Below are 27,969 nucleotides of genomic sequence, written 5' to 3' on the forward strand. Positions count from 1 at the left end.
GTACCTCTACTCTCCTTTACTATGCTTAAAAGCTGTTTTGTGTATTTGCTTTTTTGTTGGAGGTATAACCTTGTGTGTGTGTGTGTGTGTGTGTGTGTGTGTGTGTGTGTGTGTGTGTGTGTGTGTGTGTGTGTGTGTGTGTGTGTGAACTGAAGTAATGGTGTCGGCTGCATGTTTTATACCCCTGACTACCTGACGTCACGGAAGAAGAGACAGCAACCGATGCAGGACCCAAGACTTTGTTAATAAGGTCGACTGAGGGCTACTGCAGCAGTGAATACACTCGAACATCTACATTTATGGTAAGTGTACACAACTGCACTTTCTTCCTGCCCGTTCTGCCATTTGCTCCTTTCCTCCTTCCTTTTGTAATTGCTAGTTCTAGTTGCTGGTTTTGGTTTATTGTGGCTGAGAAGTCAAGTAAACCTTTGGGTTTTAAGGGAATCCTGCCCCTCAATTGCCACTTTTTCACTTATGATGCCTCCATGAGAAAAGAAAATGAAAGACAAACTGGCGACAGCAGCATATTTCAACTTACTATTAAATGCACACTGACCCCTGGCATGCCACATAATTTTATACGACAGTGATCATATAATTGCCCCGGGCTTTTGTATTCAGCATGCCTCCTTGCCCCTACCTTGAGAAAATTGCCACTTTCTTTATAAAGCACTTGATGCTCGATTGTAAGGAAAGTGGAAAAGACAATGACCAGAGTAATGTCTTTGTCTGTTTTTGGACATGCATGCACTGCTTCAACAAACGAACCATATCGGTGACTGTTTTACTTGGATCATGTAATTGCCTTCTGCTTTCACTTGGTTAGCCCTACAAAACAAGACTGACACTTTTTATACACTTTTCTAATTTCTGATTGTTAGGCTACTGGGCCTTTCATTTCTTAAGTAATGACTGTCGTCATCTTGTTAAGAGAATTAGTGTGTCCTGAAAAAAGCCATACCATGGAAATGGTCACTTTCAAATAACTTCCCTTTACCTTTTTCATGGGCTGACCCCCCCCCCCCCGAAAGAGACACTTTTGGTGATCACCAGCAATGTGGGATTGGCAAAAGTGAATCAAGTAACAGGCACAGTGATGTATTCCAGCTTGCTGTTACTGACACACCGCTCCCACCCTGACCTCCGTAGTAAATGAAGAAAAAAAAAAAGACTGACATGCTTTGGGCAGTGTATATTTTTGCCAGTGGCCACACATATTATCTGGTTTCTTACCAGTGTATAAAGACAGAGTATACCTGCAAGGGAAAATTGCCCTTGAAGCACAGTGTTTCCTGTCAGTAGTTTATAGTCAAATGTGTACAGATTTCCAGGAAATGTCTCAGATTCTCATGGGACATAGTAACCAGACATAAGTTGGCTACTCTTATCTTAGTACTTTGTTTGGGGGGGGGCATAAGTGAAAAGTCACGCTGATAAATTGCATGACTCTTCACTTCTGTTTCTCATAAATTTTATTGGGATGCTACAGGGTCGATTTTTTGGCAAAGTACATTTGCTGTACTAACCATATAATTAACCTTCTGGACTCTTGAGAGAATTTTTGTTTTTAAAGTGTATTTTAAAGTGTATTTTTTAATTAATTTCTATCCTTGCAATTAAGTCCTTTAACCACATTATTGAGTAACTAAGGACCGGATGTTTAAATGTTAATTTTAACCTGAACAACCAAGGATGGTGACCCTTCTTTTGTGTATTTAATTCGCCATATCTGTATTGTGTAGCTTGAGGGCAAGCCATCCATTGCATTCAGTTCAAAATGCTATATAACGGATCACTGCACTTGTCTTATGGAGTTGCGTCCATTTGTTATGATCACCTGGGTCTTTTTAAAAGTAAGTAAATTTTTTAAGGAAGTTCACATGCTTATGTGCTTACAACCATTGGGGATGTGTTCTACTTTGTCATCTGCTAAACCAAATCCTGATAAAGCTGGAGTAGTTGTATAAAACTAGTCCTATAACTTTTAGTTGATTTTAGCCTCTGCTTCTATTGTTTTACTAGTTCTGTCACAGTATTTTTGTAGATTCTCTATTCTGAAATTATCTATATGCCCATCCTGCTCTATTTATCATCGAGGTATGATCTCTTGACCTTTTAGGGGAAGTAATTTGGGAGTAATGTGAAGTATTTCCATTTCTTGATGTGCATTGATATGATTGTCATTACTGATAGCTCATGAAGCTGTACATGACAGTATGAAACAGTACCGTCCCTCTTCAAAAATTCATTATGTAATGAGCTGCAGAGATCCCCTTTAAGACAGTTAAGCTTTGTAAAAATGCATGATGTGCAGTTTTTCACATCATAAGTAGATACGAATATGTTATGTAGTTAGTGTATTTGACATAACTTTTTTTTCTTTTTTTCTATCAGCCATCTCTTAACCCTCTCTTTGTTTCTACAGGTGAGGTTTTGCGAGGTGATCGTATCGTAAATACACCTTTTAATGTCCAGATGTTGAAAATGAAGATGTGTGAAGTCCTATGTAAAGGGCCTGCGACTCTGAAGGTAGAACAAAGCAAGCTTATTGCAGAGCGAATTAGAGAGGAATATTATGTCCACTTGTAAGTTACACTTTTGAGCATTATTCTTAAGACGTATTACAGAACAGTGATCTGTGTATATGAGCATGTTATAGTTTTTGATGCAGTTTAATTTGATGGGTAGGAATCTTGTTTGACTTTGCTATCGGCAGAATTAACGTCTTCTGCAGTGTGCAATAGCAGAATGTATTAATGATGTTTACATTCCTAGGAGATGTATTATTTTATGTCTTTCTATTCAATATTGCAGTGTTCTTTACATATGGGGTTGTATTCAGTCCAATGTCCAGCCTGTATACAAAAGTTTAGCGCCACTGCCTGTATGTAGGACATTGCATGCAGGCACAGACAATGCCGGCCATAAAAGGGACATCTGCATGTACCATCTTCAGAACTTTTTTGCTGCATTCGGAAAGGTTGACTTGTATGTTTGGTCTGCCATTGGATCTCATTGGCTCATCTTACAGCTTCAGATAAGTATCCCATAGGGGATTTAATATATTGCTACTTTTGTTAATGTCATCCAGGATGGGCCCAAGTGTAGGTTTGGATGGCAAATTCCACATAAAGATAGTCACAAACTGTGCTTATTTTGCTTAGGGCCTACTCACTATTATCGGTCTTGTTCTCTTTGTCAGGCCTTCATTCCCAAAACTTTGCGCAGTCATCTCTTGGTCTTAAATTTATACGTAGAAAACCAAAGACTCAAACATCTGATACCAGTGTTGTCTTGGCCAGTCTGGAGCAATGAGAATCATTTTTTAAGTGGGATTTCTCAAATCTCAGAAGAACAGGAAAAGATACTATGAGCATCTACAGGTGGAGGCTCCTGCACCTTCAGCAGTCCCTCCAGTACTGCCAACCTTTTCAGATGTTTTCAAGGCTGCTTCTAAGACCCCTGACTCCCAAACCCCTGCCTCAGAGACCTGATAATTTCTATAAGGTGCCTGAAGATTTATTTTTAAATACCTCTCAGCTGACCCTGCTGTGGTTTCCATTACCTCAGATAAGTTCTCACAGTTATCTCCTTCTACCAAGTTGTTCCCTTCTGACAAGGAAAGTAAAATTTTGGAAAGGTTTGGGAAGAAGGTATATACCTCTTCCCCCTTGGCTATCAGGGCAATTAATTATCAGGCGCACACGTCCAGGTATGCTGTGGCCTTACTAACTCGGGCAGCCCAGGCTCTTTCCCCATTGCCAGATTCAGAGGCTAAATCTTTGGTCCTTTCTCTCCCGTCATCCTCCTCTCAGGTAGCTAGACACACTATAATGTGTAGCTATGATGCAGTGGAGGCCTCTGCCAGAGCAGCAGCTTCTGCTTCTGTTTTGAGAAGACATTCCTGGCTGCGTCTCCAGGCACTTCCTGATGACATCAAGGCAAAGTTGACTGATTCCTCTCTTGAGAATTCCTCATTGTTTGGAAAAGCAGCTGCAGAGTTCTTTAAATCACTGCAGGAAAAAGGTAATGTACTCCAGGATTTGAAACGCCCTCGGGTTTCACCAGTTCCAAAATTTTCATAGAAAGTTCCCTGCCATGACACCCTTTGTAAGGAAATCTGCTCATTCCTCCATGTCTGTTCCTTCTGGAACTAGACCCCACAAGCCTTCTAGGAACTACCCTCAGGCCAAGGCTGTCACTCCTCCATCTTCTGTTGTGGTCCCCCCAGCAGCCCTTTCAGCCCAGCCAAAGTCCTCTGTGATGCCGTGCACCCTATTCCAAGTCATACCCTCCTATCCCTTTGCCCTCTCCCTTTCACTCCCAGCTTGGATGATTCCTGGGTGTATTCCGTTATCCAAAACGGATACTTGGACTTTGAAAGACCCTCCCTCCCTTTCAGGGAATACCTCATCCTCCCTGCAGTCAACTGCATCTGTTTCCCCTTGATTCTAGATCAGCATTCCAACCAAGGAGCAATTTAGTCTGTCCCTCCAGAACAGCAAGGAAGGGGATTTTACTCCAGGATGTTTCTAGTTCCAAGGAAAGATGGCCCTTGGAGACCTTTTTGGATCTCTCCTTATTAAATACCTTCCTTGGTGCTGCCTTCTTTCAGAATGCTATCCCTATCTACTCTACTGCCCCTGGTGCCCCTTCAAGCTTTCTTCGCTTCTGTGGATCTCAAGGATGCATACCTGCATAACCCTATACACCCTCTCTTCAGGAGATTTTTGCATTTCTCGGTGGGTGTACACTTTGTTTACTGCCTTGCCCTTTGATCTTTCTCCTACTCCAAGGGTATTCACAAAGTGCCTAGCCCCAGCTATTGCATATTTAAAACTGAAAGGACTTCAAGTTTACCCATACTTAGATGATCTTCTGTTCCTGGCCAGCAGCCTAGACCTCTTAACTCAACATCTGAATCTAGCCATCCCTTTTCTGCAGATACTGGGTTTCACAGTAAATCTCAAAAAATCATGCCTCACACCAAGTCGGGATCTTGTATTCCTGGGGTGAAGGTTTCGCACTGATTTGATGATGGTTTTCCTCCATGTGGAGAAAGCAGCCTGTCTCAGGGCATTCATGGAAGCTCTTCTGTCTCTTCCTTCCATCACAGCCAGGGAGTTTGAGACTGCTGGGGTTTATGGCCTCTGCTATTCCCATGCTGCCCTTTGCAGAGCTACACATGAGAAAGTTCCAGTGGTTTCTAAAAACAGTTTCGTCCCAGCATGCTCTTCCTTTAGATGTCATGATCTCCCTTCTTCCCTGCCTGAAAGCAGAGTTAGGTTGGTGGATGCAGCAGTTCAGTCAGAACTCTGGACTACCTCTTCCTGTTCCTCAGCCAGCTAAGCAACTCTTCACAGACTTCTCAGATTTGGGGTGGGGAGCAGCCTTTGATTCCAGGAAAGTTCAGGGCCTTTGGTTCCCTTCTCAAAGGAAGGAACATAACGTCAGGGAACTTAAGGCCTTATTTTTTAGTCTTAGACCTTTCATCCTCTTTTCTTGCCTTGAAACCTAAAGATCCTCACATGATACCATGGTCCTTTGGTACATAAATGAGCAGGGGGGACAAAATCCCGTCTCCTCAGTTGCTTGGCCATCAAAGCTTGGGAATTGGCTGCCTTGTACAAGGTAATTCTGCATGCTGTGTACCTTCCCTCCGCTCAGAACTCTTTGGCAAATGCACTAAGTAGGTCCATGACACAATCTCACAAGTGGATGCTCCACAGGAATGTGATGTTCTTCATCTCACATTGCTGCAGTCCTTACACTTGGGTAGTCCGCTGTCCTCGGTCGGCCCGAATATCAAAGTATTAGGCTGACGTCGGTCAAGGCGCATAAGACTGACATCAGGACGTCAGGGTACATATGCGCATGACCGACGTCATATCCTCAGTCTTTTTTGCCGCATGGTCCGATGCAGAAGCAGCGTTGCAAGTGCCGTTCGGCGTTCTGAAATTTTTCGAATTCGGAGTTTCAGACCGAGTCAAAGTTGGCTAAGTACCCCGTTGGGGAATATTTTAGTTTTTTCTTGCCTCAGTGGTTTACCGGATGTCAGAAAAAGTGAATAACTGTATTTCTTGTGGGAAACAAATACCGCATAGAGATTATCATACTTTGTGTATTCCTTGTTTGGGGCCTGAGCACGACGTTGTTGGGTGTCGCTTTTGTGCTAGGTTCAATAAGCGCACTATTAAGCGAAGGTTAGATTGTGCCAGGTTGGTCTTTGGGAAGCAGTGCAATTGTAACATGCCGTCGGATGCTCCGATGCCCGCTTCTTCGAAGAAGCGCAAAGACAAGGCAGCTAAGCCCAGGCAAGAGGAGTCGTCCGTACCGGACGCCAGTTCTTTAGAGGCGTCAGTGGAACCGGTGGTTCCGCCGGAGGCTTCTCTGGAGGCCCAGGGGGAGACCTTGTTATTGCAGGATGTGGCCTCTCAGGAGGCAGGTCAGGCTGAAGAGGCTTCTCAGGTTACTGTACTCCCCTCCCTTCCTAGGGTGGTTAGGCCCTCTCCTTCTGTTTCTAAGGCTTCTCCCAGAGGCAGGCCAGGTTTAGCTTCTGTTGGTGTTACTCCTAGTTCTTCAGGATCTGTGCCCAAGAAGCACATGCTTAAAATGGCAGAAGATTTAATTACCTTGATTAGGGGTTCTTTGCCCCCCCCCAGATAAGAGGCCTAGGGTGGAACCAGAGTTGGGGAGTTTTGAGCAGGCTTCAGATGTTTCAGAGTCTTCGGCTGAAGACTTGCAGGAGTATGATCCTTATTCTGATTCTGATGCAGATGATTCCACTCCTTCTGCTTCTCCTCCAGAGGATTTTTCTTTTCAGAAACTCTTCACTCCATGAGGGAGCATTTTAAGTGGGAAGGTCAGGACTTCTCTGATTCCAGGAAAAGGCTTAGGGAATTTTTGCTTTTACCCCAGCATAGGCCTTTGGCTATACCTCCTGTTCTGGATGTTGTGGAAGATGTGTTTGCGGAGGCTTCACTTAATCCTGATTCTTTGCCTCCTGCTCCTGTTAAACCGGATAGGTATTATAGGGTGCCTGAGGCTCATAAATATCTTTATAAGAATCCTAGGGCGGACCCAGAAACTGTTAGTCAGGGACCTAAGGGTGTCAAGGCCTCGGTTGTAAAAAAATCCGGTTCCGCCAGATAAAGAGGCCAGAGCTTTGGATAGATGGGGAAAGAAAGTCTATACTTCTTCCACCTTAGCTATGAGGGCTTTGAATTGCCAGTTTCACATGTTAAAATATCAAAACTATCTTCTTTCTCAACTGAAGTCTAAGGTAGATGCTCTGGCGGAAGGCATTGAGTGTAAGGAATTACAAGATTTGGTACATGTCTCTGAACAGGTGGGTAAGCATTCTTTACAATGTGGTTTTGATGCTATACAAGCCTCGTCTGGGGTGGCTGCCACTGGGTCAGTGCTTCGCAGGCACGCCTGGCTGAGGGATCAGAATTTATCTGAACATGTTAAGACAAGGATTTTGGATGCTCCTTTACAGTCTGATGTGTTGTTTGGTTCTCCTGTGGAGTCAGTCTTGAAGAAAATGGAAGACAAGGCTAAGTCTATGCAGACTGTTAAAGATTTTTTGCAAGTCCAGCCTCCGAAGTTTAGTAGGAATTGGCCTGCTAAGGGGTGGACGTACCCTTCTTATGATTCTCAGTCTAGGGGTAGATCTAGACGTGGTAGGGGCAGAGCTCAGAGCTCCTTCAGACCTAGAACAGGGAGTTCTCCTGCACAATCTTCAGGTGAGGGCAGGGGCCAGTCCTTTCGTAAACAGGCCCAATGACCTACCTTTTCAGCTGCCAGATCCTTCTTGCCTGGCAGCACCTTTGGGAGGAAGGTTGGCACTCTTCAGGGAAAATTGGAGTTTGATTACTCAAGACAAATGGGTATTGGATATCATACACCAAGGTTACAGGTTTTATTTCCATACCATGCCTCCTTTCAAAGGCATGCCGGACGTTCCTCCTCAGCAAAGAATAGAGGCTCACAAACAAATTTCTCTGCTGCTCCAAATAGGGGCCATACAACCGGTCCCTCTGCCAGAAGTGGGCCTAGGATTTTATTCTCGCCTGTTCCTAGTACCAAAGAAGGGGAACACGTGGAGACCAATTTTTGTCTATCCTCAACACTTATCTGGACATTCCCAAGTTCAAAATGTTGACGTTACAACAGCTTTTACCTCTGCTGGGCAAAGATCACTGGATGGTGACTCTGGATCTCAAGGAGGCTTACCTTCATGTTCCTATCAGGCTAAGTTGCAGGAAGTATCTACGTTTTCGGGCTGGGACTTCTCATTATCAGTTCTCTGCATTGCCCTTTGGCTTATCTACTGCGCCCAGAGTGTTCACGAAGGTTCTGGCTCCAGTGATAGCTTTCTTCAGGCTAAGAGGAATACAGATCTGTCCTTATTTGGACGATTGCCTGATTCTGGCTCAAGGAAAGGACGAACTTCTTCATCATTTACACTATGTGATAGCAGTGCTAAGATGCCTGGGGTATTCTGTGAACGAAATAAAGTCCAGTCTAGTACCCTCTCAGGACATGTGCTTTCTGGGTGTGAGACTGAATACAGCATCCCAGATGGCCTTTTGACCCCGGACAGACAAAAGAATCTTTCTCTTTACTTCCATCAATTGTCTCATCAGTCCAGGCTGACTGCAAGGACAGTCCTTCAAGCCTTGGGGTTCATGGCATCTTGTGTTCTGGTGCTTCCCAATGCCAAACTGCATATGAGGAAGCTACAATGGTATCTCAAAATGTATGGACACAGCACTGCCAAGATATGGACACTGTCATTCAGATAATACCTTGCATTCAAAAGGAATTTTTGTGGTGGGCTCAGGAATGTCACCTAAACAAGGGACTCTCTGTGACCCGGCCAGAGGCGAGTCAGATTCTAACGACAGATGCCTCAGACAAAGCTTGGGGAGCTCATCTAAATGGAAAGTGGATACAAGACACGTGGCCTGCCAGACTTCTACATCTACATATCAACTTGAAGGAGATGTTAGCAGTCCAATTTGCATTAATAGCTTTCAAGGATTTACTTCTTCCAGGGCAGGTGTTGATTCTAACAGACAACACAACTGTCATGTGGTACATCAACAAGCAAGGGGGAACACATTCTTATCCTCTGTGCAGACAAGCAATGATTTTGTGGGAGACTGCTCTCAGTTTACAACTAAATCTTCAGGCAAGGTTTCTGCCGGGAGCACAGAACTCCTTAGCAGATGTGTTGAGCAGACAAATTATGGATCCCCACGAGTGGAAATTGGATCCTCATGTATTTCAGAAATTGACAGTGTCATGGGGAACTCCAGACATAGATCTGTTCGCTTCTCCACTAAACTACCAGCTGCCAAAGTTTTGCACAAAAAGTTTTCATCCCACAGCTTGGAAAGTGGATGCTCTTTCATTCAATTGGAGCAATCTTCATGTGTATGCCTTTCCACCTCTGCCTCTCCTCCCACAGGTACTTCTGAAGGGTCAGACAGGACAAGCCAAAGATGATTTTAATATCTCCAGATTGGCCTCGACAGCACTGGTACCCACTACTGAGAAGTCTGGCGGAGCCTCCATGGCCTTTACCTTCGATTCCACACCTGCTGTCTCAGGAGAACAGTCATTTACTCAATGTCAAACTTCACTCTCTTCACCTGACAGCCTGGCATATTCTGTTTTAAACCCTGGAGGGTCTCAGCTTCCACAGCAAGTTTTGAATGTTATTTTGGAGGCCAGAAGGCCTAGTACAAGGAAAGTGTACGCAGATAAATGGAAGAGATTTTTATTTTGGAGTGCAGCAAAAGCATTTGATGTTTCTAAGCCTAATTTAAGTGTGGCTCTTCAATATCTTACTGAGTTACTGGACAAAGGTTTGTCCTTCTCTTCTATTAAGATTCATGCTGCAGCAATTTCTGCTCACTATGACTGTGACCCACCATTGTTTTCTCATCCTTTGTTTAAGCAATTCCTTAGAGGGGCAAAGAATACAAGACCCCCACGGAGAGCTCCTACTCCTGCTTGGGATCTCAATTTTGTGTTGGAGAAACTCACTCTACAACCTTTTGAGCCTGCAGCTACTGCTGAGTTGAAATATTTATCATGGAAGACTGCTTTTTTGTTAGCCATTACTGCTGCGAGAAGGGTTTCTGAATTACAGGCCCTTATGGCAGTTGAGCCTTTCTTAATTTTCCATAAGGATAGGGTATCTTTGCGTACTAATCCTTCCTTTATGCCTAAAGTGGTTTCTAGTGTGGCTTTAAACCAAACTATTCATTTGCCTACCTTTTATGCAAACCCCCAAAATAAAGGGGAAAAGATTTTGCACACTTTGGATATACACAGGCAGTTGCGATATTATTTGAGCAGAACTAAAGGGTTCAGGCAGTCTCAGCAGTTTGTTTCTTTTGCTTTGAGTTCTCAGGGCAAGCCTGTGTCAAAACAAACTATTTCTAAGTGGATTGGGTTGTGTATTGCTTTCTGTTATTCCCATCATGGTAAGGAGATTCCAGCTGGGATTAGGCCTCATTCCACTAGGGCTACTGCCACTTCTACAACCTTTCTAAGGGGGGTAGCAACTAAAGATATTTTGGAGGCTGCTACTTGGAGTTCAGTGCATACTTTCTCTAAGCATTATCACCTTCCACTTTACTCTAAATCGAGGGCTGGTTTTGCCACTGCAATTTTACAGGGCATTTTGGCAGCTCCTACTGCTTTATAGTTGTGCCATCCTCCCTTTTCTCTGCTTTGGGATTCTACCCAAGTGTAAGGACTGCAGCAATGTGAGATGAAGAACATAGTACAGTTTTGTACCCACCATAAATGTAGATGTTCGAAGATCCACATTGCTGCAGTCCAATTTACCCTCCCTCCTTCCCCTCTGTAGTTAGAGGCGGTTGTGTGGTGTGGGTTGTACATATTGTAAATATTGTATATATTGTACATATAGTTAGTACACGGGTGTTTGGTTGTTTTTTGTTGTCTTTTGGTTTTGACCTTTCTGTTTAGGGTCTTCTGACATCTGGGGCAAGAAAAGACTGAGGATATGACGTCGGTCATGCGCATATGTACCCTGACGTCCTGATGTCAGTCTTATGCGCCTTGACCGACGTCAGCCTAATACTTTGATATTCGGGCCCACCGAGGACAGCGGACTACCCAAGTGTAAGGACTGCAGCAATGTGGATCTTCGAACATCTACATTTATGGTAGGTACAAAACTGTACTTTCCTGGACCTAGTTCACCGGTGGGGTACTCCAGAACTGGACCTGTTTGCCTCCCCTATGAACAGACAACTTCTTTGCTTTTGTGCCAGGGCTCTTCATGCACAAGTGTGGAAGGTGGACACTATATCTTTCTCATGAAGGGAATGTTTCTTTATGCATTCCCCCCTTCCCCTTAATTCATGAAGTCCTATTGAAAATTCTACAGGACGAACCCAAAATCTTGTTAGTGACTCCCTTTTGACCAAGACAGCACTGGCTCCCTCTTCTTTTGCAGTTAGCCAAGGGTTATCACTACAAGTTACTTCACCTGCTGGACTTGCTCACTCAGGACAAGGGATCATTGATTCACCCACATTTGCTAACTCTACAACTGACCCTGTGGGTGATGAACTTTTGATACTTTTTCTGGCACTTATCCTCCAAGGACGTGCTAAGGGTTTTGCAGGAGGCCAGGAAACCCACTACTTTTGGTGCCAAAAAGGTAAGTAGATCCCTTTGGTGCGGACATTCCCATGATGCTTTCCTACCTGTGAGTTGATCAACAGTGGTCTTGCTTACTCTTCAGTTAAAGTCCATTGCTCTGCCCCGTTTGCCTGCTTGCCTTTGACCATTTCCTTAGCTTCCAGGTTAGAAGTCAAACTTTTTCTAAAAGGTGTCCTACACTTGAGACCCCTCAGGAAACCAGATGTTCTTTGTGTTTCACTTTTGCAGTCATTACATTCAGGTTATCTGCTTGCAGTAGCCCTCAGTCAGCCTTATTAGCAAAGTCTTGGGTCCTGCTTCGGATGCTGTTCCTTCTTCCATGACGTTAGGTCATCAGGAGTATAAAACATGCAGCCGACGTTATTACATCTGTCTTTCTTGCTGTGCGGTGACCGAAGCAGAAACAGTTCGCAAGTGCTGGTCAGCCGACTCCTGAAATTTTCATTTTCGAGTTTCAGAACCGAAGTCTTCAACTAAAGCTAAGTACCCCATTGGGAAAACTTTTTCTTGCTCCTTACCGATGTCAACACCTGGTACCCTGTCAACAAATTATATTCCTGGGAACAAGCTTGAATACAACTTCCCAGATGGCTTTCCTCACACCAGAGAAACGGATTCATTTGACAACCTACTTCAAACAAGTGGCCACAAAAACCCAGTTATCTGCAAGGCAAATACTGCAAGCCTTGGGGTTCATGGCCTCCTGCATTCTTCTAATTCCATATGCAAGGCTGCATATGAGGAAACTACAATTGTATCTCAGAAGCTTATGGTGTCAACATTCACAGGATCTAGAAGCAATGACTCCTATCGTACCTTGCCCACGCCTAGAGTTCCTTTGGTAGGCAGATGCCTGTCACCTAAACAGGGGACTACCATTCACACTGTCCCCTGCCGCCCAAACCTTAACAGATGCATCAGACTATGTATGGGGGGCTCACCTGGCAGAGAAGTGCATTCAGGGCAAATGGAACCCAAGTCGAATGCACCTGCACATAAATCAAAAGGAAATGTTAGCTGTACAGAATGCTCTGACAGCCTTAAAGGACCACATTCTTCCAGGACAGTTAATGGTAAAGACGGACAACACCACTGTCATGTGGTACATAAACAAGCAGGGGGGTACACATTCTTACCCCCTCTGCAGACTAGCCATGGCATTGTGGAACACAGCCTTGAGCTACCAAGTGAATCTACAAGCTCAATTCCTGCCAGGAAAACTAAATACACTGGCAGACGGACTAAGCAGAAACCTCATGGACCCACACGAGTGGAAACCGGAACCAAGGATTTTCAACATGTTGACAAGCAAATGGGGGATCCCAGATATAGACCTGTTTGCCTCCCCCCAGAACCATCAGTTGGACAAATTTTGCACAAGGATTCCCCACAAGCTAGCTTGGAAAGTAGATGCTTTATCCTTCAGCTGGAAAAACCTATCAGTTTATGCCTTTCCTGCTCTGCTGTCCAAGGTACTACTAAAGATCAAACAGGACAAGCCAAGGACGATTTTAATTGCACCAGACTGGCCACGGCAACACTGGTACCCCCTCTTGCGCAGTGTGTCACGCTTGGCCCCATGGCACCTGCCTCAAACTCCTTCCCTGTTGTCTCAGCAGGAGAACCAGATTCTGCACCCTCAGCTGCAAACCTTGAACCTAGCAGCCTGGCTCATTACCTAATCTCTCCTTTACCATCCCTCAGTAAGTCAGTGAATGAATATCATTTTAGAGGCAAGGAGGCCTAGTACTAGAAAATCTTATGCTGCAAAACGGAAAAGATTTTGTGCCTGGAATCAGTCTCAAGGGATGAGCGCAGCAGTGCCCAGTTTACCTCTGATTCTACAATACTTGACTGAGATGCTTCATAAAGGCTTGTCGTTTTCCTCCATCAAAATTCATGCCTCAGCCATTTGAGCTCATTACAGTACAGAGCCTCCCCTCTTCTCTCACCCACTGCTCAAGTAGTTACTCAGAGGGGCTAAAAATTTAAGGCCACACAGGAGAGCTCCAATTCCAGCCTGGGACCTTAACTTTGTCTTGGAGAAACTGGCTCTTCCTCCTTTTGAGCCAGCTGCTACTGCAGATTTAAAATTCCTTTCCTGGAAAACAGCTTTTCCTTTTAGCAATCACTTCTGCAAGAAGGGTATCTGAATTACAGGCCCTTATGGCAGTGGAGCTTTTCATCATCTTTCATGCGGACAGGGTGTCTCTCTGAACCAATCCCTCCTTCATGCCCAAGGTGGTATCCAGTGTGGCTCTTAATCAGTCCATTCATTTGCCTACCTTCTTTCGTAACCCACAGAACAAAGGGGAACGGGTACTGCACGCCTTAGATGTGCGCAGACAACTTAGATTCTATTTGGACAGGACTAAACCTCAAAGGAAATCTGAACAACTGCTGGTGGCATTTGCTGCAGGGACAGAGGGAAATGCTATTTCAAAGCAAACCATTTCAAAATGGATAGGCCACTGCATTCATTTCTGCTATAAGCACCATGGAAAACCTATCCCACAGGGCATCAGACCCCGTTCAACCAGGGCTGCATCTACCTCTACAGCCTTTATCAGGGGCGTCCCTACCAGGGACATCCTAGAAGCTGCTACCTTTCTGTACATACTTTCACCAAGCATTATCATTTGCTAATTTTTCTCTGAATCCAGAGCTGGCTTTGCCACTGCAGTCTTGCAGGGCCTTATAGCTGGTCCTAATTCTATTTAAATTCCTCCTCCCAACCTTAGCTTTGGGAATCTACCCAAATGTAATGACTGCAACAGTGAAACAAGAACAACATAGTACAGTTGTGTATACTTACCGTAAGTGTAGATGTTAGAGTGTATTCACTGTTGCAGTCCTGGTTAGCCTCCCTCCAGCCCCCTTTCTTCTTTTAGCTATACCTCTACTCTCCCTTACTATGCTCAAAAAGCTTTTTGGTGTATTTTCTTTTTTGTTGGAGGTATATCCTTGTAATTATAGATTTAATTGCTTCCCATTAGGGGGGGCACCTGACATCTGGGGCAAGAAAAACTGATGTAATGACGTCGGCTGCATGTTTTATACACCTTATAACCTGATGTCATGGAAGAAGGGACAGCATCTGACACAGGACCCAAGAGTTTGTTAATCAAGCCAACTGAGGGCAACTGCAAGCAGATAACCCAAATGTAATGACTGCAACAGTGAGTACACTCGAACATGTACATTTATGGTAAGTGTAGACAGCTGTTCTTTCCTCCTCCCTGGGACTTCGACTATGTGCTGGGAAAACATACCCAGGCCCCTTTTGAACCAGCAGCTTCTGCTTCCCTACAGTTTTGCACATGGAAAATAGTGCTTTTTGTAGCCTTAACCTCTGTCAGATGGGTTTCTGAGTTTCAGGCATTAATGGCTATGCCCTCCCTTTGTGGTCTTCCATAAAGACAAGGTATCCTTGAGAACTAACCCTACCTTCACACCAAAAGTGTTGAATGAATTGCCACTTAATCAATCCATTCAGTTGCCTACCTTCTTCTAGTGAGAAGATTTTGCACACCTTAGATGTGCATAGACAACTCAGATTTAGCTCGACAAGACAAAGTCCATCAGGAAGTCTGACAGACTCTGCGTTATTTCTTCCCAGGGCTCTAGGCTTGCCTTTGTCCAAACAAACTATATATGCATGGATTTCTAAGGCTATTTTGTTTTGTTTTGCTATGAATTCCACGGAAAGTCCATGTCAGCATATGTCAAGGTGCATTTCACTAGGTCATTTGCATCCTCCGGGGCCTTCTTCAAGGGTCTAGATGCCAATTCCATCTTGGAAGCAACCACTTGGTCATCTGTTCACACTTTTACCAAACATTGTTAATTGGACACTGTTTCTAGATCTAGAGCAGGATGTGCTAGGGCCATTCTGCATGTATTCTTGGAAGATGTTTCCTCTTAGTTTTTCTTCTCTATCCTCCTCCCCAGGTTCCCATTTTAGCTCTTGCATTCTTCCATATGTAAAGAATACTGCAACATTGACTAACCTAGAATAGTTGCGTAAAATCTTACCATAACCGTTGATTTCCTTCTCTTCTGTGTTGCAGTATTCTGTCTGTCCCACCTTCCCCCTACCGCTTGCTCTTTCCTAGGATGATTCTGCTAGGTTCCACTTGGGTTTTCTTCATGGGGCTTTCTTATTCTGAAGATGGTACATGCAGACGTCCCCTTTATGGCTGACGTTGTCTGTGCCTACGTGTGACGTCCCACATACAGCAGGGGCTCCAAGTTTTTGTTTACATGCCAGATATCAGGTCATTGGGTGGAATACAACCCCATATGTAAAGAATACTGCAACATAGAAGAGAAGGACATCTATGGTTATGGTAAGGATTTTACACAACTTTTCTTTCCTTGTTTTTGTATGGATCCTTTAACCAATTTTGTCAACTTTTATTGATGGTCTTAAACCCTAAGCATGGTAAGTATACGTAAATAATGCAGATTAAATGAAAAGGGAAAAAAAGAGGCAAATTAATACACAAAATACAACTTTAATAAATGTATAAAACACAGGAGACCTGTCATTCCCTCTACTTTTGTTTTAACTGGTAATGTTATGTTGGATTCCTCATCCTTGAATATACCAATCTGTTGTGGCATCTAATTCCTTCATGCTCAGTATGTCCTGAATTAAATCACTTGGCCTGCATTTATTTCTGTTGCCCTTTTTGTTCATGCTGTAGTGTGTGTATAAACATTTGTGGTATTCTTTGTTTAGGCTCTGGAATGGTTATCGACTAGTTATGTACTGCAGTCTTTGAGTAGAGCTTATATCACACAACTTGCTTGTTTTATGTCGTCTTGAATGGAAATTTGCTCAACTCCTTTTGTCTCATTACTTAGTGATTACTACTCAGAGTTTTTAAGAATATGAAGAACTGTTTATCTTCTCTCTCTTGTTCGTTTTTTTCAAACTTCACCTTATTTGGCTGATACATACTGTAGAGATATCATTTTGTTTCACAATTGTTTATGGTTTTCTTGAAATTTAAATATATCTTAAGCTATTTATTGCAGTAGGAAAATATCTTGTACTTTTCCAGTTTCTGTTGCGTAGTTTGATAATTCATTTGGATGTTTAGGCTTTTGAGAAGCAGGAAATATGTGTAGCAAGCTCATGTATGTATATTTTTTTCAGGGGCACGTATATGATCAAATGTTGAGATTTTACTCTCTTAAATTTATTTTCTGTTAAGTTTTCAGGTTAACTGATCTGCTTTAAAGAATCTGAAGATTCAGGTGTCTGCTTTGAATTTGCCTGTCAAATATAGTTTTCTCTGTTCTAGTTATCAGAAGTATTTTTATATTTAATATTTTATGACATCTTCTCTGTTTTAGTTAGACATATTTTCACATTTAGAATAATGTTTTTGAAATCCTATGATGCTTTATAGCTGTGGTCATTCTCCTTTGCTGTGCTGTTGATGACTGATTTGATTTGGAGTCAAGTATCCTTGTAGTATACATTGAGGTGTTTATTTTAATCATGGTTATTGTGTTATATAATTGTGTAGTATGTTTTGCAGAAAGGGATTAATATTTACATTGGCAGGAATAAAGTGCTAATAACCCATGACCACTGTGGTTTTACTCACAAGGGCAGACCCCAAATGGGCATTACTTATGAAAGGGTGGTGATAATCTTCTCTGTAGAGTGACCTTGTTTAAACAAGCGTGTTGTACATTCTTCTACATTACCATTGTATACAGATGTTTTTGTCTGCATGCCATGTTCTCCTGAAACTCTTCCATTGTAACTTGTCCTATGTGTTGTACATAAGTGGATTGTTGTACTTTTCAGGTGCACAATTTACCCATTGTAATTTGTGTCACTTGCATTGTGGCTTCTTAATGGATTTGTGTATTTTTTTTGTTTGTTTTCTCAATTGCATGTCTTAAATTTATGTATCTGCCCTTTGTTTTAAAATTATATTTGTATGAAATGGGTAATGTTAAGGACAATGTGATATTGGACATCCTGTAATATGGTTATGCTTAATTTGTTGTGACTGCTGCCTGTTTCTTAATGCTGAAAATGTCATTTTGCTGAAGTTGTTGGCTGACAGGATCTGTTTGCAGTGATAACTGGTGAGTTGCACTGAGTTCATTCTTCCAGTCAGATTTACTGGACTGGATGCTTACTTTCTGGTCTGCTGTATAACTGTAGTGTTTATGTGGGCATGTTCTGGGTTTCTTTGAACTTGTGGGTCACAAACAGTGGAAGGAGTAAATATGCCCATATGCTTATTTTAGTTTGAGACTTGTTCAAAAAAAAAACAACAAAAAAAAATCGTAGGCCTGCAGAAGTTTTAGTAATTGGATTAACTTTTATTTGCTCATTTCTGTGAGGCTGAAGTGGAGATGACATTTTACCAGTAAAAAGCTAGTCTGTGGTGGTTGATAATGCATTTTATGTGTATTTTAGTGTTGATTATTTTACCAACCATTACAGGATGCTTCATTGCTTGACAATGGGAGCATGTACATAAGTTGCACTGCATTAGAAAAATTAATTCAGAATTTCTAAGGAAGACCTCATGTAGTTTTGTATCCTGAATAATTTACCAAGGTCAAAACCCCTGCTGTAAAACCAGGCATCCAGCTTGGTCATAAAAACTGTCATTGACTCTGCCAGTCTTAAAAGAGCTGGAAGAAATTCCAAACCATAGCTGTTCTCTGCCCTTTTTTGCAATTGTGTATTGAAGCAGGTGTCTCAGATTCAGATAATCACTAGTGATGTACGAGGACCAGCAAACTCAGGCAAGGGCCACAATCTCCAAGACAAAAAGAAATAGTGGTGGTGTAGCTAGAAAAGCAGTGTAGTCATTTCCCTTGCTGGTTTCAGGGCTGCTTGAGGTCTTAGGGTCATGAGTCTGAGATTCCTGTATTAAAGGGATATGTTTGCATAGATAAATACTTGTGACCATGCAGTGGTTACTAAATGTAACTGCACCTGCGTCTTAATGCCAGGCCTTGGTCATGTAGGCTTCCATATGTTAGGATAAAATCACCCCGATCAAATGGTAACCGATGGAGTACCACTGCAGCTTGACCAGATATCTGTAATATAGATTCTTAAAGGACCAGATTTCATTGTTAAATGTCTGTATTTTTCTAGACTTGGGCATGATTTTAAGTTAAAGGTACAAAGGAATCAACAGTGTTGTGTGTGAGATCTGATGAGAGTTTGTGTAAAGTCAGTAACGTATTGGGGTGCTTAGAGGTTGTCTAAAAATGTACGTTTATAATAGTGCAGTTATGGCACTGATACTGTCTTTGGTCTTCAGTTTGCCACCTTGGATGACACCCGAGTTCTTTGCTTAGCCTGATGTCAGGATTTGATTGCTGATATGCAAAAATGTGCATGTGTTGTGTGCTGAATCTGATGTCACTTGTCTGTGACCAGGTGAATAACAGGTCAAAAGTGTCTGTAGTAAAAGTTTTTTATTCATATTGGTCACAATATCACCTGTGTTGGCATTGTCTGCAGAATTCCCTGTCCATCTTCTATCATTAATTGACAAGGTAGCCATAAGTATGTTAAAAAGTAGCCCTGTATGGAGAATACCTGTCATGTACTCTGTGTGCTTGTTTTCTGTTGAACAACCTTTGGATATCCATATAATGATACTGCGATTTTTCTCCTAAAGTTGATGAGACTTTGTAATGTGTCTCTGTGGGATACAGCATCAGAAATGTTTGCTGGCTATAAATACATGAGACACTGTTGACATAGGACATTGTTATAGAAACAAGAGCATCAGCTCATAAATCTATGCTGAAAAGTGTGAGCTATTTGTTTAAATGTGACTGGGTAAAACAAAAGTATATCAAAACCTTTTCTCATCATATGATTTATATATCATTACATTTTTGGGGTGGGAATTACTACAGCATTTGCTAATTTCCACAGTTCTGTAACATAACTTTTTACCGGGCTTTGCTAAAGAAACATTGTAAGGGATTGGGTAATAAAACCCCTGATCTTACTTGGGAAGAATACATTCAGGCCATCAGGGCTGGTAGCTGTTCTGATGGAGGTCACTGCATTTAATATAATGCCTTCTGTTGTTGGACAGGTGTCCTCCCCCACCCCCGGTAAGTCATATACATGTAATAGAGTAATTCTCCCAGCCAAGAAGGTGGTGTTAACTATTGCTGCTAATTTTCCAGTTTCAGAGACAGTATTTCCTTTGGTCAATATTATACTATTAGGAGAGTATATGCAAAAGTATTGTATATATTTATAGAGGATTTTTTAATGTCTTTAGTAGTTGTTGTGTCTTTCGGCTTTTCCCGGTTAGGGGTCGCCACAGCGGAACTCCGGTCCGCTAATGATTGGCAGTAGATTTTTACGTGCCAAGTTGCCGGCCCTGACGCACAACCTTCAATGAAGGTACACCCATTCACGCATGTCTCCACACAGAAGATGCTCTAGCTGAGAATCGAACAGGACGTCTTACTGTGAGGCGACAACGCTACCGCAGCACCACCAACTTGCTTAGTATAGCAGACAAAAATGTTCATTATATTGATCACTGCTACAGTAGACTTAGCTGTATGGGTTATATCCTGATAAAAATGTAACACCTGGTTAACTTCCAGTGCTGAAGGACAGTTTGCAAGTCCCCAAACTGTAAATCATCTCAAGCAGAGCTGAAGTGTGTTTTGAGCACCAAATCCTTCAGAAATTTCATGCCAACTGAGAGAGGAAAGCTAGAGCCCTGAAAAGGTCAGTGCTAGGAACATTTACTCAAAGGTCCTCACCCTGGCAACAAAAAAAAGAAAACGATATACCAAAGTGATGGAGATGGAGGGAGACAGTGGCTAGTGCAGCAGTAATGATTCAAACAAGTTTGCTCACACAGTTGTACTATCGTCATCCTACTGATCACTGTTGCAGTAGCCTTAAGTATATGGTAAAGACTACATTAGCTAATGCTGACCGGTAGGGCGAAGGATGAGGGTCCAGGAGCCTGTGCAGAATGGCCCTAGCAATGCCCATCCTAGTCCTGAAGAAAGAGTCTAGTTTGTAGCTTAAAGCTACTGCTGCAGTGAACATTTGAACGTCTACTGTTAATATTAAGTGTACTTGCATAACTGTACTTTTCCTTTCATCGTTTGACCTAGTGTTCTTTTTATCCTGTTAGAAAAATTTGATTTGGCCTTTGTGACTTTCCAAATTCTGTCTAGTCAGAAATTTGTTTGACTGACCATGTATAGTTTTCTTTTGTGCTATTCATTTCAGTGATGTATCCTCCATGCTAGGTGGTGGCTGGAATATTTCATTCTGACAACAATGTGAACGTACTAGTCAATGATGTTAATCAGTTTCTTGTAAACTTCAGCTTAAGCATCCTTGGTGGTTAAAGTAATCACAGTAGGTGGCCAGTTCCAGTGTTTCATTTCTTCTGCCTGCTAAAGTTTCTAGCGATTTCCTGTGCTTACCTTGAGTTTTTTTACTGACATTTTGTTTTTCAGACTAGATGGTTTGAGTTCCTTAATTCATGATCCATAGAACCGATCCATAGAATGGTTAACTGTATGCTTTTGTTTAACCTTCACTGTGCCAAGTGTGTTAAGTGGGAGTGGTTACTGCCTTGAAACTGTAGTTTTATTGGCCATTTTGGGTCAATTCCTAACTCCTTGATCTCCCTCTCTTAAAACCCGATTGCCTCGTGGTTTTGGCGTCTTTTTGGACTTGTTGGCTGTTGGTGAAGCACCCACCAAGAGGAGAAAACGCTGAGAGAAGAAAGGAGCCACTTTTGAGATTTTAAGTATTTTGTTTCAGATTATTTGTTAAGTTTTTCTGCATTGCCACCTACTTATGAGCATTTTCTGGCTTGTTAAACTTGATTTCTATGTTGGTAACTGTATTTAGAACACAACCTAGAGCTGATTACTGAATTTCCTGCCTGCACTTATTTTTAAAATATTTTTTTTTCGTAAAACTTGCATTTTATCTGTCTCTGGCCTAGCACTCAAGTGTGGGGTCATTTACTGCACTGTTCTAACTTGTTGATGCTTGTGAACCTCTGCTTTCCTTAAAAAAAAAAAAAAAAAAAAAACAGATGTTGCTTTTTCCCACTTTTCTGAGATTTAAAAAAAGTTCAGTTACAGATTTGCTGTTCTGAACTGTTTGTATGTTTATTGGAGGCCATTGTTTGCTTTGGCTAAAGGGAAGTCTCTGTTTTCATCAGTGGCAGTGATAAACATTTTGCAGCCTGCCTGCCCCTGTGGGAGTGGTTACTGCCTTGAAACTGTAGTTTTATTGGCCATTTTGGGTCAATTCGTAACTCCTTGATCTCCCTCTCTTAAAACCCTCTTTTGTGCGGTTTTGCGTGTTTTTGCGCATAGCGCAACATCGGGCAGCGCCGCCTAATTGGGTTTAAACTATTCCTGGCTCCACAAAGTCTGCTCTTCACTTTTTCCCTTAGAACTGCTCTATCTCTCAAATTAAACACCATATTCTCATTCTAAGGCCCCTCACTGGTCCAAATAAGTAATTTTTACAAGTTAGCACTAATAAACCATAAGCACTACTTACTCTTGTACTCTCTACGATTACCTTGTCCCCTATTGGTCCGTTTTAATTCAGTTCCCTATATTACTCTAGTATGTCCAAAGGTCAGTCAATGGTTTCCTCTCCAGTCCAGCTGGTGAATCTGGGAATTTTGGGGCAATGTTACAACTGTCTCATGTGCACGGACAACCCTCTCCTCCTCCAAATAGGTTCAAATATATGTGAGAGATGCAACCATATAGCCAAACTGGAGGCTGAGCTCTCTCATCTCAAAACTGGTGTAACCAGTCAGGAGGAGAAGGTAACCTCACACAACACAATTCCAATATCACATAGTCCCACCACAGCAGCGAACCCAACACATAAAAACACAAAAACATACTCTGAGGCTCTAAATAAAAATCTACCTAAGCAACAGAGACCTCCAAAGCAGACATCCAAGCAAGCGCTACCCCAAAACAAAACACGTACAACACATAGCACACAAAGTCAGTGTGCCAAGCAGTCACAGCCCTTAAGGCTGAATAACACACCTGATACTCTTGTAATAGGTGATTCTATTGTCAGACACACTGACGTCCCGCTCACCAGGCTGAATAAAGAGAAGGTCCCAGTGAGCTGCCTGTCGGGCGCTAGGATCCGCCACATAACGCAAGCACTCAGGTCACTCCAAAGCAAATACAAATATGACTCCGTCATTGTACATGCTGGCGTGAATGACCTGAGACGTACCTCCCTCGACTACATGAAAAGAGACATAGAGGAGCTCTCTGATCAATGTAGCCCAGGCCGGTATGACCCTGACCTTGAGCAGCATCTTACCCTCACCTAGAATGATGCCACAGTATAAAGACAAAATGATCGATTTTAACAATTGGCTAAAATTTTGGTGTCATTCAAAGGGGATCCAGTGTCTGTCAGCCTGGGATGACATGCTTGACAAGCCACATTGCTTTACTAGGGATGGCTTGCACCTGTCACCCCTGGGCTTTTGGATATTGGCAAAGGCTCTTGCCACCCCCATAGTGCCTTTTTTAGGCAAGGTTCAAAAGTCAAACCCACCTCCATAGCACAAGGAACAAGAAACTAAGGGTAATGCTGCTAAACACCAGAAGTCTTAACCTCAAGATGCATGCACTCAAAGCTCTCCTCAGTATGGAAAACATCGATATCTGTGCAGTGACAGAAACCTGGTTCAAGGCTCCAGAAAGCACCCCAGCACTACCAGGTTATACCTCATATTATGCTTTTCGGCCCCAAAACCCGGACCGAACCACAAAAGGAGGGGGAGTTTCCATATTTATCAAGGATATCCACCCCTCCAGGTTAGTGGCATTGCACGAAGTATCTGAGACCATCCACGTGCAACAGACACTGGGCAAGACTGCTTTTCAGTTTATAGCATCCTACAGACCTCCCTCTCAAAGTCAGGAATCCCACTCGGCTTTCCTGAAAACATTGGAGAACATGAAGATCTCTCCGAACACCATTATATTGGGCGACTTCAACTACCCAAACATAGACTGGGAGCATTCCTCAAGCCCCAGCACCTTAGCCCAAAGGTTCCTGGAATTTATAAACTTAAATGCTATGGAACAACTAGTCACCACTCACACAAGAGGGGAAAACATACTAGACCTGATCATTACCAACATGGGGACTCTATGCTCCATACCAGAAATATATCCCTCATTGGTAAGATCAGACCATAAATTAATTTCACTGGATATCCACATCCCGACCCCACCCCCAGCCCAGAAAACCACAGTGAAAAACTTCTCAAAAGCGAACTTCACACTTCTCAAAACCGAAGTGGAATCCTTCAAGGCCCCAGGGTCAGTGGAAACTACAGCCCAAACTGCAGAATCCTATATAAACGCATTCTACGGACATCTCCAGGAATGCATGGATCATGCTATCCCAAACAAAATCAAGACCCAATCTTCCAAAGGCAGACGTCCAGTCTGGTGCACCCCAGCCATAAATAAACTGTACAACAGAAGGAGGAAGCTACTTACATGATAGAGCAAAATCCCTAAAAGGGAAGGCATCTCTGATCAGTACTAGCAAAAAATTACGATCCCTCATAAAATCCTCCAAGGCCAGCTTTGAGAGAAAAATTGCACAGGACGCTAAAGACAATTATAAGGCTTTTTTCAGTTATGTTAGGAACCTGGGATGCAACTCCCAGACTTGTTCTGAGTTGATTCTAAGCGACAAAAAATACACTGAACCCACAGACATCGCCAATATCCTGGCAGACAGGTTCAGTGCAAACTTCTCCACCCCCTCCCCCCCAAAAGAGTAAGTATCTATCCCGGCAGAGTGCAGCCTGCCAAACATCTCTGATGCTCAGGTGAAGGCCGCCCTCTCCAAAGCAAAAAACACTGCTTCCATGGGACCAGATGGAGTCCCGGGTTGCATCCTACATGAACTCCAAGAAGAACTAATCCCTCAAGTAAAACTGCTGTACAGTCTCAGCCTCACTACAGGATATGTGCCCAAAGAATGGCGTACAGCAACAGTGGTCCCACTCCACAATGGTGGTGCCTCTGCGGACCCTGGAACCTATCGCCCCATAAGCCTGACTAGCCTAGTCTGCAAGGCTATGAAAAGGATCATCATGGAACTCATAAACAAAGACATTTGGGACCTACAGACACTAGATCCTACCCAATTTGGCTTCGTCAAGGGCAGATCCTGCCTTTTGAACCTGGTCGACTTCTTCGAAACAGTCACCAAGGCCATAGATGAAGGGAAGGTAGTCCACACAGCCTATCTGGACCTCGCAAAGGCATTTGACACAATACCCCACTCGGGCATCATAGATAAGCTATCCAGCCTAAATATAAATCCCTATGTCACAAGATGGGTCACAAACTGGCTCAAAGGCAGAACCCACAGAGTCAGAGTTGCTGGAGCCATGTCAGACTCGAAACCGGTTACAAGTGGCGTCCCACAAGGTTCTGCCCTGGGACCTCTCTTGTTCGGTATTTACTTTTCTGAGGTACAGGCCAACGTGGGAGGACTATGGCTCACCAAGTTCGCAGATGACTGCAAACTGGGCGCCATAATCGACTCTTCAGCTGACACAAACATCCTTCAAAAAGGTCTCGCAGAGATGGATAACTGGTGTCAGAGCCATGGTCTAAAGCTAAATGCCAAAAAGTGTATAGTCATACCCTTTAGCAAAAACAATGTGCCCACAAATTACCACATAGGTGGTAACCCATTAAGTACAGAGAAAGTAATTAGGGATCTGGGGACCCAAGTTGATAGCAATCTCTCCTTTGACAACCACATTGCCAAAGTGGTTAGAAAGACCTTCTACATAGCCCACGTCATCATGAAAGGATTCACATCTAGATCAAGAGAGGTAATTGTGCCCCTTTATTCATCCCTCATCAGGCCCATCATAGAATACAATGCCCCCATTGGGATGTACCTTACCCGACACCTGCAGCAATTAGAAAGACCCCAAAAGTACCTCACCAGGAGGATCAAGGGACTCGAACTGATGCCATATGCTGCTCAGTTAAAAAAACTCCAGCTCTAGTCAGTTGCATACCGCCTACTTCGAGGCGATCTATGCCTGACATATAAAGCTATGTCCAACCCAGAATTAATGGACATGCTCCACCTCAGTAAATCTAAATCCCTTAGAGCCACGCGCTCGAGGGACTTGAACCTCAGCACAGAAATAAATAGAACATGCTAGGAGGACAGATTCATAACCCAGAGGCTCCCTTCGCTCTGGAATAGAATTCCGATTCATGTTAGGCAGAGCACCTCACTGACTCTCTTCAAGAAGATTCTTGATGAGTGGATGGGGGATCGTAGGTTTGTCCCGGGGATTACTTCCGTGTCACTATTAGACAGAGTCACAGTAAACTAAACTTTAAGAAGGGCACAGTATACTCAAATCAAGGGGTGGCGTAAGCCAAACACAATCGGGCTAGGCTTATAAATGCCCCAGGGCAGATAGCCTAGTATGAACCTATGAACCTAAGACCTCAAGTAGCGGTTTCCATTATCCAATTGCAGCCATTGCTTAGACAAATAACTTTTTGAGCAAATTATTTGGTGGAACTGGAATTCTGACATAACACGTCAGAGAATTTTAAATCTCCAGTAACAATGGTATATTTGTCTTTAATACGTTACAGGTTTCTCTATGAAGTTTAATATTGTCTAAGTGGGCTAACTTATGGAACATGTAAAATGCCAGTGTAGCTCAGGTTTAACCCATATAGCTAAAGCTACTGCAGCAGTGATCATTCAGTCTTATACTGTTGTGGTAAGTTTATTTACACAGCTGTATCTTTCATGTCTTTAGAATAAACAATATAATTAGTTTCAGTCTTAAAAATCTGTTTTTATATGTCCATTTTTTATTCTTTCCTACTTTTCCATCACCAGATTTTATTAATTCTCTTAACATAATATTATTTTTCCCTTTTCCTTCCACAGATTCCACATGCTTTTTTTGTTTCTTCAAACTGTTTTCTCTGTCATTTTAAGTATATGCATAAATCCCAATTAATCTTTTTTCCCCAAACACCTTTATTGAATTATCACTTGTGATGTAGGCAAATTAAAATTCATATAAAAATAATCAAACTGTATTAGTATAACAAACATTATGCTTCACATATTGCTATATATCATATAACATAAGCAACATCAAGTTCATTATTCAATTCATGCCTTTTTTAAAACAAGAAACATCTTTATTAAACCATCACTTACTACATAGGCAGTCATACATTTGTATAAATGAAAACAAACCACAGTGACACGCACCTAGTTGCAAGCATTTTACATCACTTATAATCTACCCAATCTTTCTCACTCACACATTATAGTCCATTTAAGTCCTGTTGCCTTTTAAACTTCATTCCTCCCTTGTATGTCTTGTTCTAACAGTTTGTTCCCATCCTTTTGTAATGATCTCCGTTCCAGTTGTTTTACCTCTGTTACGATAGTCACTACTTCCAGTATAGTTGGTTTAGATTTTGATTTCCATTTTCTAGTAATTGCTTTTTTTGGTAGCCACCATTATTAGATACAGCAAGGTCTTACCATGTTTAGGTTGTTCTGATCATAGCTCAAAAAAATTATCTCCCTCTTCAGACCAATCTGCCCACCCAGCATCTCCGACGATGCATCCCACATTGAATCCTTAAATTCTGCCAACTCATCCCACTCCCAGAAAATATGTTCCCAATTACACTCTCTTCCCCTTCACACCTACAAAATTTGCTGTCTGTCTGAGAAAAAATTCTGTGGAGTCTACTTGGGGTATAAAATATCTATGTAAACATTTCAAGGAAAAAATATTAAAATATTCTATATTTTGTTTCATATTTTGGAGACATGCACATATCCTTCCATTGTTTTTTTGTGAATTGCTTATCCAGTCTCTCTTCCCAATCTTTTCTAACCTCTTCTGATTGATTCTTATAGTTTTATATGCTCTACTAATTCCTTTTTTAATGGCAGCTTCTGTTATAGATTCTATTAAAAACTCTACCAGTGCTTGTCTTTTGTTTATGATCCCCCCCATTTCTTTTTCTGTGCATGTACTCTATCAGTCCCTGATGGGAAGGCACTCTCTAACCTGCAGTCCAAATAAATTCTTGGTGTCTTCCTATTCTATCATCTTTCCTTCCGTAGTTATTTGCTCCCAGTACCTTGGTTCTTTT

The 27,969-nt window shown here is 42.5% G+C and overlaps 1 protein-coding gene across 1 annotated transcript in view; it reads left to right on the forward strand.

The window, feature by feature from the left end:
• The window catches only part of TM9SF4 (transmembrane 9 superfamily member 4), a gene marked incomplete in the record, with an annotated part of 2,004,758 nt that overhangs the window by 397,099 nt on the left and 1,579,690 nt on the right, over positions 1-27,969 (forward strand). The window contains 1 exon segment of the mRNA XM_044090345.1: positions 2,426-2,585. Coding sequence (XP_043946280.1) covers positions 2,426-2,585 — 160 coding nt within the window.

The sequence above is a fragment of the Protopterus annectens genome, chromosome 12.part0 (genome assembly GCF_019279795.1).
Source record: "Protopterus annectens isolate FY-2018-M chromosome 12.part0, PAN1.0, whole genome shotgun sequence".
Lineage (NCBI taxonomy): Eukaryota > Metazoa > Chordata > Ceratodontiformes > Protopteridae > Protopterus > Protopterus annectens.